The following is a 12,572-nucleotide window of genomic DNA, read 5'->3' on the forward strand; positions in this document are numbered from 1 at the left end:
AGTTACCACGTATTTAACTTTGTGGCTGATTTGGATAATGTTGGAATGCAACGTTTAAAACAAGGTAAGAGAACCTTGTTACTTTATATTTGTAACGTTATCAGTTGTGAGATGCGGTGCCGGAATAGTTGGATGGAACCGAGATTAACAAGGCTGATGATGGACATAAATTGATCCATTAGTTATCCCTTGGTTATGCGTATTGGTGCGTGTGGCTCAGTGGTTAGCCGAATGCATTGTGACCGAAGGGTACTGGGTTCGACGCTTGATACTGATAACTGTACGTCCCTTGGAAAGACAGTTGACCGGTATTGCTCCAACCCAGTGGTTACTAGTGGGTTGTAGCACCCTGGATGTCAAAGTATGGCCTAAATCTTAAGTTCCACGACGTGCCGCGCTGTTTATGACCTCAGTCATGTAGAATAAAATAAAACTATGTTGTTTTTTCATACTGTGATAAAAGCAATAACCTAGTGTCGATTCATACACTTAATAACATATTTTTCTTTGTTGATATTTTACGAGACAAATATTTTGGCCGTTTCCTTGTTGCGTCATAATAGCAATAAGGCTAAAAGGTGAACTGGAATATTTTTTGTCAAAGTTGACAAGATTATTTTACGCGTATTTACAAATGATATTCGAATTGGGCATAATTTCCTAGTTTATGAATATGAAGTAATACTAGAACTGAAACATTACAACCGAAACTGCAAAAATACAATTCTATATTTATAGAACTGTGGGGCAAGATGGGATACCGTTAGCGCATAAATCCCATATTTCATAATCGTTTTTTTAAGTTAACAGCGGTGTTTTAGAGCCTTCTCAATATAAATATACATTTGTGAAAGTAATCTTTGTTTACTACCAAATGTGACGATAAAAGAGAATCGTGCCCGATCTTGCCCCAACCTACTATATGACGTAACAATGATATCATTCGTGAACAAAGGAAACGCGTCGCGTAGGTGTTCGTAGATCATTGTTTTTAACATCCGGACTCGATGTATCCGACGGAAGAGAGTTTGTGTGACGTAACACTGGCTTTCTGTCTTTGCTCGATCGTCGCCACTCTTTTAATTCGTGAACTAAAATAAATATAATTGTTATTCTCCCAAAGTATGCGGAATAATCAGTAAAACCAATCAATGCTGCCGCCGTGGTGGCAAAGCAGCATGCGCGCCTGCATGCTTCTAACCAAGAGTGGGGGTTCCAGTTCCACCATTATAGACGTATGTTTCTCCAGGCAAGCACAGATTTTAGTGATTCGAATCATATTCTTGGGCCACCCAAAGTAATCCGAATGATTAGCAAAACCAAGCACCGTATATACATAATATGTCACATACCGTTGTGGGACCGCCCACAATACACAGAATAATTAGTAAACCGACCAAGGTATACAAACTCACTAGTAGGGGGAATATACTCCGGTTTGTCGCTGTCCCTCCTCCCAGAAGAAGACCCCGCCATCTGTTCGCTTATCTCCTCCGGATCAAATTCCTCCTCAACTTTATCTTGTCTCCTGAGGATTCCTCTGTTAGCTGTGCAATCCAAACTTCCACTCGTCTGCTTCGGGAGGAAAGATAATGTTATCTTTTCTTTAGTGTTTATATATACTGTTGCCGTCAATTATATATTACACTTGTTATATCAAACAGCTCTTGTGGCATTTTCAGCATCTTTTTTTTCAGTTTCGATGAAAAAATAAAAATATACTTCCACTTGTTTGCTTTGGGGGGGGGGGGGTGTTATCTTTTTTTATATAGAACAGTTCATCTGGCATTTATTTGCTAACCAACGTTCCGACATTATAAGCAGGCCGTTATCACGTTATCAGAGTAAATGGAACTCAACAACGTTATGTTCTTAAATGACGTCATATCCTTACCTGTTTCGAAACTTTCATTCTTCTCATTCGTTGACCATAGAACATCGCGATTGAATCGCTGTATTGTTTTCTCATCACTTGGCGGCGCAGTTGAGTCACAGCGTCGCGCGCTATGGGTCTTGGGGGTAACATGTGTGAGGGGGGTGGAAGGAGTTCGTTTGGGGCTAGGGGGCCCGTAGGGGGGCCTGGCTTGTCTTGGAAAAGAAATTCTTTGAAAATTCGATCCGTTGTTTCGTCAACACTGTGGATAACAATAGGTTTTATTACGTAACAGATATATTGGGTTGAGGTATGATGGTCTTTTATTATCACATTTGGTGGAAACATGATTTATTTTTTTGGTAGAAAAATTATTTAAAAATTTATTTAACTGTATCCTCATACCTTTAAAAGAGCGATGTTAATTGTTTTTAAAACATATTTAAGAATGTATAGTATAGTGTGTGCTTATGGTAGATAAATGGTAAAAAAAGCAAAATGACAGTCGTTAAATCCAACTTTCGCCAAAACAATTATCAAACAATCATTAGAAAACGATTATCAAACAAATTAATTACGCGTGTGGCTACACCAAGTATACATATAGTAGGGTGGGGGAAGATGGGACACCTTTTTAGTCTGTTTTCTCATTCCATTAGGTAGAAAACAAAGAAAATTCAAATAATTTTAAAACCGTATCTCCACGACTCCCATGGACCGTTGTTATTTATTTAAAACACGATCAGGATATTTGGATATTATGTGTTAAATGTGTCCCATCTTCCCCTACAGTACTGTACAATTTTTGTTGCATAAAACTTAAAAAAAAACTGTGTTTAAAACCGTCCGCAGTTGAACTTCTAGTTTGTTTATCAAAATAATATTCTCTGGAAAATTCCCAAGCTGTTACCGCGCCGGTACACTGAGTTCATTAATATTTGATTCATTATAAGTTGACGTTGCTGCCGCCTACGCTGGCCCGATGCATTAGACTAATTAAGTGGCGTGTGTAGATGATTCAAACGACCCCCGCCTACAACACCTCACACGCGTTGTCGAGCGCACGATTTTTTACAACTTTGAAAATGCCCGAAAACTGATGAGTCAGCGTAAAATTGATTTTTTTAATTGTTTAGAAACGGTCAAAGTTGATTGACACTTTTGTTTATCTAAAATCCTATGCATTGTCGCACGTCTGGTTTGTGTTTTCCACCGGTTTGATTTTACGCGGCTTTTCGAAGCTGTTTTGTTTTTTTAAAACTTTGATGGTAATTTTAAATCACATTATGTGGATAAATATGGTTTGTCGAACTGTGAAATATTATATGCAAATTAATTTGCTTTAATCTGTAGAAGTTTCCAATCGTTATATAGGGGCACTCCCTCCGCAAAAGCCCTCTTTCACTAGATTAAAATTCTAGACAAAATATTGAAATATTGCTTTTGTGGTGAATGGAATTCGCAGTACATTAGAAAGCTACAATCGATTGGGTAATCTTGGATTATAAACATCAAACAAGAATTTGAATAAATGTTTGTAATTAAAATAAAAACTTTGCTTATGTTTGTGGTACACACGAGATTCAAATACTGAATTGGCATTTTTTCATCTTGGTCTTCAATGTTAAAATCTTAGAAATTTAGTATTATTTTAATTAAAATCATAACACTGCGTATTTTGAGGCAGTTATCTCGTAATAGTTTAACCGTTTATTTAAACGTCGGTTAACTTTGAAGTAAGCGCTGCGTTCCCTCTAACTTGCAATCCTATACTTGGTTGATTTTAGTCTCATTTTTTCATTTTACAAAGTGAAACCTTAAAGACCACAGACCGACAATCATGCTGTTAACAAAAAACTAGACCTCATGACGTCATCATTTATCTATATAACGTCACGCTTACGTCATCAACTCACCATCGATCTCTTCCCATTGTGTATCCGCAGAACGTGGGAGGACATTCGGATCTCTGAGAAGAACTTCTTCGGAAGATTCTAGACAAACTCTTCCTCCCGGAGTATTGCCTGGCTCCGCTGGACTGCGAGTCAAGGCTGTCGTTGGAGTCGGTGCTACATCCTGCGTGCGGGAGACGTCTAGCGGCGAAACCGACGGTAGGAGAAGATGGGGAGGGAGTTCCCGATGATGCGGTTGATCTTGGACGAGTTATTTGAGGTCGTTGTCGACGTTTGTAGTGGTGAGTGGGTGCGACACCTAGCGACAGCGGCGATTGCGCTGTGGATTTATATAAAGAAAACGATTATCGTTTTATTAGAACAAGGTATAACTGTGGGGTAAGATGGATACCGTTGGAATATAATTATCATATATCCGGATTTTTTTAAACAGTCTACAACGCTATATCTTAAAGTCGTGATTATGCGGTTATAAAATCCTGTAAATAGTTTCGTTTGCTACCAAATGGGACGATAAAAGAGAATGAAAAACATAACCATCTTATCCCATCCTACTGAACAATGAAAGCATTCGAAAAATTAAATCAGATTAAGATAAACTGTATCCTTTACTAATGAGATTAATCGATTTGTTTTTCGCGGCCACCGCATAAAAGGTCGATTATCTCATTCACTTTGCGTCACTTCGAAGTAATTTCACACACTTTACTTAAACTAAAAAGCACTTTGTAAATACGGTGTTTTAATTAGCATTCTATAGTCTTGCCATTTAAATCGACAAAATCTAGATTTTTATAAACTGATTTTAAAACAAGTAAAAATTGTATTTTAGATACTTTTCTCCAAGTCGTAATATTGCGCCGTTTTTTTCCCCGATCACTATTTTAAAACGCATATTCATAAATGACGACTCTGAGGAGTAACAGTCTATGAGTTGTATCATAGATCCTTGTGGTAATAAGTCAAATCTGACATAAATCTAAAATATCCCGGTCAAGGACATCACCCAGCAACAGAATAGAATCGTAGGACTTAGATGCTTGAACATCTTATACCACACAACACGTAGAACTTCTCACCTTTTTGATATTGTTTTGTTGGAGACAACGCTTTAGTTTGAACTTTTTTCTCTGATGTTTCACTTTCGTTCCTCGCCGAGCTAGAAGTACTCGCTGACGTATCTTCACTCATCAGTATGTCATCTGATGACGTACTTAAGGTACTACGTAGGTTCGTACCGGATGATGACGTCACGGGCTTAACGTCGTTATTTTCCGCGCTGTTGCAATCGTCGTCTTCTGCAAAAAATCGCACGATTTGATGACGTCCTGGGCTCTCGGTCGAGTTATGACGTGACCAGTGGTGCGTCACAGGGGAATCCCTGTCAGCTACGTCATTTCCGGCCGGGAAATGTTGCATTAGCGGTAAGGACAAATTTCGTGATGAAACTTCCTCTCTTTGCTCCGTTTCCCGAAGTAATCTAGAGTCTGTGACGTCATCATTATCTACGTCACGATTGATGACGTCATCATTATCGGGGCACCAATCCTGACGACATTTTGAACCGATATCGAGTTTATGAAACTGTAGTTGGGTTGTCGAATCCACGGTTGTCGTTTCGTCTTCTTCTTGTTCCTGTTCATTTATTTCATTTATTAGAACAATTTTATCAAAAATATTAGATTTCCTTGAATAGTTATACAATGTTAATCCAGACAAAAAACTATAGTACACTATCACAAGACAAATTCCTAAACTTAAATTTCACTTCAAAGTTTTAGAAGTTTTAAACTACCGCGCATGGATTCGAACCCAGTGTACTCGTTATTTATTATAAACCAAAATATTCACAAACCTGGTTGTTTCCGATTTCTTTTACTTCGTATGCGTTCAAGAAGTCGGCACGTGATCTTCCAAGCTTACTGTGGCAACCAATCGCAACTTCGTTGTTGGTATAGTTACAACTCCGGTCAAGTATGACGTCAGAACTACCAGCAGATTCGTCTGAAATATTTTTTTCAAAGTTAAATTTTTTGTCAGGCGATTAGGTACATTTTTTTCCTAAAAGTAATCGGTTTTATTTCCATTAACTCGCTACTTATATTAGTTACGTTAAATTCACCAACACTTGTACTCTAATGGGTTATCTTTATAAAATAATAGATAAACAAGCAAAGCCGGCGTTCCGTTCTTTGTCTTAATAAAACTGCTCGGGTAGAACTGAAACAGCGCTCAAAATATAATAAGCAAAACAGTCTCTTTAAAATATTTATGAGAAGATATTTCAATCGAAATGGTTAGACCCACCTTCCGAAAACCCGATCGATTTTTGGCGCAGGAAAAAAGTTCCACCGCTAGCGGTGCTGCGGGGCGAAACGTCCGGTCCGTCATCAGTGGTAGAAAGATACCGCTGCCGTTCCAAGTGCGTTTTAACCTCCCCTTCAAGGGCTTGTCGTAAATTCCACAGCATTTCACTTTTACCATCAGAAACACAAACTTCATCGTCTTGGCTTCTCACAGGAGTGTTCGTGTGCTTCACTGTTACCCTTACACGGTCGGCTGTGTCCAATTCACAATCATCTTCTTTCCGAGTAACTTCATTTTCTTCAAGGCTAAAACTTGAATTTCCACAGTTGTTTGCAAGACCCACAGCCCCAGTGTTGGGCTGCTGGTACACAACTCTATCGTCTCTACCACAAACAGTTTTAGACTCAGTAGACCGAATTGTTCCTACGTTTTCATTTTTGCTCCCAGAAACACAAAAAGCCGACGTTGACGGCAAGCAATGAAAAGACGAACATGATTGCATATCAGACAGATCAGAATTCGTAAACGGTATTCCGTTAGTTTCGTTTAAGTCTGGCAATTGAACCGCTGGTAGCGAAATAGGGGATTTTTCTTTCTGCGAACTTTCATAATTTGATCCTTTATCGGGCGCAGACCGTGTTCTTTCAACAGCTAATCCATGGGCAGTTTGGTCGGGAAAACTTTCCTGTTCCTGCGGGGAATCTAGGCTCCTTGTCCGGCGGAAAAGCGCAAGTTTTCCCCTTAAATTATCCACAGCCGCGAGCGCTGATTCTTTCCAAGACGTTCGAGCTTCTTCGATATTTCTTTTTGACGTCATCTTCACGTCATTTCCTCTATTCTTCTTGAACTTAAACTTCTGGATCATCTTAGCGACTCCTCCGCCGTCCACACGTAACTTCATGTCTCCCGAGTTAGGTAAAGCAACGTCACAACCAGGCGTTGCCAACGAATCGATGTCTCGTCGACGTTGTTCTAATTTGCTTTGAACAAATCGTGACGTCACAATGCTTTCTTCATTGTGGGAGCAGCTGTCAACGCGATTCGAATTTTCTCCCTGTTCCATTATTTCGTCACAATTCCGGACAGGGTGTTCGAACATCGAGTTTTTGATTGTTTTCGTTGCCTGCCAATCCATCTCATTTGCATAAACATAAACAACTTACAAAACATGAAACATAGAAATGGCATTGTTACACTGATGAGGTTGTGACGTAACAATACGACTTTGTTGATGTCACAGTTAATTAAAATCCATTTCACACATAGTATCCAATATTTATCAATCGCGTTTTGAACAGCGTTTATTTATAGTCGTAAGGATACGGTCATATACCTATGTAAGTATTATTTTTAACAGCAAATGAAACGGTAAAAGAGAATGTTGCAGCATGTACCATCTTACCCCAACCTATTATATACTGCGTCACAAAACGAGAGGTTTTGTGATTTTTAGGTCGACTTAAAATCGACTGTTTACGTCACGGGGAGATTGTTCAGGGAGGTGTGGCCTCTGTGACGTGGTTAAGTGAACGCGAACATCGCGGTGGGTTCGATTTTCGTAAAAAGATAAACACGTGGTGTTTCTGGGAAAGCTATTTTTGCGTTGCGTTAAAATTTCTGATTTCCAGAACAAAGTATTGTATCACGTGTGTGACGTAACAAACGAACCGCAATGAACGTTGTTAAATCGATCTGAAACGCCCGATCTGCGTTCTGAAATAAAAATATTTTTCTTGGCGGAAAAGATAATTATTAGAAATTTCAAAACCATCCGCGATATTTTGACAAAGCTGAATATATCGTTGTTAAATAGAGCAATAAATACAAAAAAGCGGAAAATAGAAGGATGTATTACGTAATAAAACCCCAAGAATGCAAACTTAACATTTGGGTGGAATGTTTAAAACGAAATGGGGATTTTAAATAAAAATATACAGCAGGTTTTTACGAAAATTGAATAATATTTTTTAAATTTTTCTAAATTTTCTCATTTTTTCTCTTTTTCTATTATATATTTCTTTAAGAAAAAAGAAAAACGGTCTACCCCTTCGTTACGCCTAAACTCATATACATGTTACACGTTCTACCACTAAAAAAGCAAACGGGGTAATTTAATTTCAAATTTGGCCTAAATTTGATTAGAAAAGTGAACGCTCTGTTTGGACGACGAATTGATTAGCGCTTCACTGGAATCTAGTTCAGTTAATTGCATAAGCTTTAAATCGGATGATATGTAGTCCAGGATAAATGACGTCATCGTCACATATAATAAAACCATGTGTTTTTTCAACTGGGTGTATTTTAAAATGTATTGTAACAATCTCTGTTTATAACGAAATATAAGATATAGTGGGGTAGGAGAAGATGGCTATACTTTCTCATCCCATTTAGTAGTAAATAAAGGACATTTAAAGAAATATAAAACCGCATCCTCACGACTCCATAGACCGTTGTTAAATGTTTAAAACACGATCAGAATATTTAAATAATATGTGCTAAAGGTGTCCCATTTTCCCCCTCATTACGATATGCTAGCATTGTGTGTAATATGTGTTTGGGCATGACACTTATTAACAGCAATTGCCCGCCACGCGAGGATAAATAAATAACATTCATTCAATCATTAAATAAACATTATAACACCACTATATATGCGATACCTCGTAATTAAGAGTCATAATTTTTAAACGTTATGTGTTTAATGATTTTCTATGGAAAATTGCGGCTGCATCAATATTTCAAACGATCCAATGGAAATGCATTAAAATTCCTATGCTTACGACGTCATAATATACATTGTGAGGTTAATTGGCTTTTATGTAACAGGTGGTTGGTCGGCATCGTTATTCGCACAGTGCTACGTCATGTCAGGTATTTACAATGAGCACGAATGCAAGGGGGGAGGGGGGGGGGGTCCTGAATAATTTATTGAGTCATCTTTCGCCACATAAACGCACAACGGGCAAGGTAAAGCGAACACGGGTTATGCAAGCTTGCAGATTATATACGTACATGTTGTCTCACTGTATGCTGTGTATGTGTTTATAAATAAACTCGTATTCAAAAACCCCAAAGACTAATTGTTAGGGATTTTGATTTTTCTACAAGCTCATTGACTGCTAAACATGAACACCCGTAAATTATATCAACAATAAATTGGCCATGTAAACTCAACATTGTTTCACGCTTTATGGCTAAAATAGCATCACCAGCAAATATAACACACATAAAATATTTGAAATTTTTTTGTATAAAGGATAAAACCATTTTCTGTTAAATATTTAATTTTACAAATTTAAATTTGACGTCTTCATGCCAACAAAGTGACAAAATTATCGGAATATTTCGGAAACTTTAGGAATCTTTCGGATATTTCTCTAATTCTTTGTTGTTTCGTTTGATCGATTGGTAATTCTTTGGCTTTAAAACGCTGTCAGAACGTCCGCGATTAAATTCAGTGAAATCAATATATATTTGAGGCTGGTCTGCGCTAATATCGACGTTCACTGTCATGCTCTACTGTATAAGCATATCTATGGTTGTTTTAATAATCAAATACTTACTGAACAAAATATAGTAAGGATCTGGTGCTACAAGAGCGTGACAGACAAAACTCAAGTCCAACCAATTGAACAATATATAAAGGATTTACATTTCGCTTAAATGGCATCGTCAGTGCCTTATTTAAATAGAAATGAAAGAATGGTCAAAACCAACGTCAAAACTAGCCTATACCTCAACGCTCAAAAAATATTTTTGAATTTATATACATGCATATAATAAATACAAAACATGTCATGCATAATAACAACTGTATTTATTTATCCTGTCTATAGTTTCCTACACTTAACTTTATAAGAGAGACAAATAGATTTACTTAGAGCTGTCAAAGTGTGTGCCCTGTTTAACTATGCATCGCCATAGTTAGCGTTTAACACGCCATGTCTGGAAAGTTCTGCATTCAATCTATTGATAACAAGTCCAACTATACTTGCCTCGCTGGATCGCAATTATACATTATATAGTAGGATGGGGGAAGATGGGACACCGTTTTAGTATATTTTCTCCTATTTGGTAGTAAACAAAGAAAATTCAAAGAAATATAAAACCGTATCCTCACGAATCTAATAAATCGTTGTTATTTGTTTAACGCACGTTTAGGATATTTGGATATTATGTGCTAAAGGTGTCCCATCTTTCTCTACCCTACTATATAAAAGACACGTCTAATTACTGAACCGTTAAGCCATACTTCACATGGCCAACCACGCTTAAGTTTCTACCAATAATGTTATATCGAAGATTTCGAATCATTATATCATCATTTAACTCCTCTGCTTAAATGCGTTTTTTCCACACTTTCCACGAAACACAAGACGTAAAAGTATTTAATTCTCGTTTTGCTTCTGCTTGAATATTCCTTAGGTTAAAGCGTGTCAACGTTTAAGCGATAATGGTTTAATTAAAAATAGGGCATCTTTTGGAAAGTTATAGCTAAAACCTACTAAACTCTTATCTCTATAATGAAATATGCATAACATGCAAACTAACTAACTGTCGTTTGGATATATCTTGGGTTAAATTCTAACTTTATTTAAGTGACACTTGGTTGACTAAAGCCACAGCAATATTTCAAAATGTCATGCAGAGCTAAAATTCTGAACACAATAATCTATATGATGCGTAACATGCTAACAATATTGCCTGTTTAAATATTAGCCTTTTCTTTGTTTAAATTTTGTCTACATTTAAGCGGCATTTGTTTTGCTAAAAGTAAAGCAACATTTAGAATGAAGGTTAAAAGCCTGAACACAATAATCTATAATGCGTAACATGCTTGTATGCTTGTCGCCTGTTCTAATGCATTAACGCCTTCACTTGGCTACGTTCATCGGCTGTCGCTTAGCGATGTTCTGTAAATTCCCCGTCGTTGCGTCACAATCGTGAATCTTTAATATGCTTGTTACATTACAATGTGGAGGGTGGCTGAACACAAGTTCCGTATCCGGCTGGGGTCTTAATTTATTCGCGTCGTTAAAACACTTACACTGATTAGAGCATTATTTCTTTAAACTTTGAAAAATGTTGCAGCCAATTAGGGGTGTATGTTGGAAAATTTATTTATAATCACGCTGCATTGTTTTAAGTGAAGTAAAGTTTTAGTACTGTTGGGGTGATAGAACACCTTCAGCACATGATATCCAAATATCCTAACTGTGTTTTAAACAACAATTATAAGTCTGCGGGAGTCGTAAGGTTACTGTTTTATAATTCGTTGGATGTTCTTTGTTTACTACTTAATTGGCAGAGAAAAAAAAAATGAAAAGGTGTCCCATCTCTCCCCACCCTACTATATATAGTTTTATATTCAAAACAGAAATGCTTTTACTTTGTTTTGTTTTTCGGTCTCTAAATTGTTCGAGAAGATCGTATAAATACAAAATTGTACTACAGACATAGCTAGTGCACACATTGCGAAAAATTAGTGCTTGTCTAGCTAGAAAAAAAACTTGGTTTTATTTAACGAGAGTGGTTAAACTTTATTAAACGTGGATTTAAATACAGCCCTTGAATTGTATGCATCTCACTAGCGTCATCTCGAGGACAAACAGTTTGAAACGTGTAGCTGAACAAACTACATTGGGAAATGGGAATATAAAATTGTAACGTTAAAAGGTTATAAAGTATTGCACATTCGCATAAATAAATAAAATATTTTAAGGTAATTTGATAAAAAAAACGAAAATTGCTATTTTTTAAGGCGGTGTAACATATTTGTGGCTAGTGTCAATTGCCACCAAAATTGTCACTGACACTTACGTAAAAATAATTTTTGAAAGAAAATTTTGTTTTATTTTTTTAGAAATTAGGAATTATATTTTTATAATTTAACACAATTTTCTATATAATTAAATATAGTACAAAATGTAGAAGTGATTTTTTATGAATATTTAATATTACAAAGTAAATGAAAGTGAAATGAAATTTTGATTTTTTTCGTCAATTTTTGTTTATTTTTGTTAAAGTGATGCAATAATTATAAATACGTTGGTTTATTTAGTGCTAGTTTAAAAATATTTGTAGTTTAGTATTCGAACTAGCACTTTGGTTTTTGATTTTTTGGGTTACGAATTTGGTTTATAAGCTTTAAACTAGGCAGTAATCAATAATTTTCGGTAAATATTCGGTGCTAGTGAAGAATCGTCCCCCCACCTTATTTGCTAACCACTAACCCCTATAACAACTAACTACTAACCCCTATAACCACTAAACTAACCCCCTAATCTAGGGGTTAGTGGTTAGCAAATAAGGTTGGGGGGGGGGGAGATTCTTCACTAGCACCCAGTCTGCCTGTATATGATGTCAATATATTATTGTTCTTAACTTTAAGAGACATAATTATATTAATTGGTCAGGATTTTTAAACTAATTTCCCTTCCTGGTTCTATTTTACGATTTCTTAATTTTCTGGTTTCGAT

At 36.6% G+C, this 12,572-nt stretch overlaps 1 protein-coding gene across 1 annotated transcript; it reads right to left on the reverse strand.

Moving 5' to 3' along the window:
• Positions 1-530: 530 nt before the first annotated feature.
• Positions 531-7,228, reverse strand: LOC108950277. The gene is made up of 7 exons (XM_018815571.2): positions 6,094-7,228; positions 5,642-5,790; positions 4,866-5,421; positions 3,790-4,105; positions 1,895-2,135; positions 1,416-1,575; positions 531-1,091 (listed from the first exon to the last, which is right to left on the reverse strand). The coding sequence occupies exons 1-7, from the start codon at positions 7,226-7,228 to the stop codon at positions 940-942; spliced, it is 2,709 nt and encodes a 902-aa protein (XP_018671116.1). The 3' UTR covers positions 531-939.
• Between the last annotated feature and the right edge of the window lie 5,344 nt (positions 7,229-12,572).

Source organism: Ciona intestinalis, unplaced genomic scaffold, assembly GCF_000224145.3.
Source record: "Ciona intestinalis unplaced genomic scaffold, KH HT000094.2, whole genome shotgun sequence".
Taxonomy (NCBI): Eukaryota; Metazoa; Chordata; class Ascidiacea; order Phlebobranchia; family Cionidae; genus Ciona; species Ciona intestinalis.

What these genes read in the sequence shown, in the direction of transcription:
- LOC108950277 (XM_018815571.2), bottom strand. Translation starts at nt 7,228, where the DNA reads ATGGATTGGCAGGCAACGAAAACAATCAAAAACTCGATGTTCGAACAC. An exon ending in ATCGATCGGGTTTTCGGAAG is followed by an intron (nt 5,791 to 6,093) that starts GTGGGTCTAACC and finishes AAAATATTTCAG; the next exon opens with ACGAATCTGCTGGTAGTTCT. An exon ending in ACAATGGGAAGAGATCGATG is followed by an intron (nt 2,136 to 3,789) that starts GTGAGTTGATGA and finishes TGTTATCCACAG; the next exon opens with TGTTGACGAAACAACGGATC.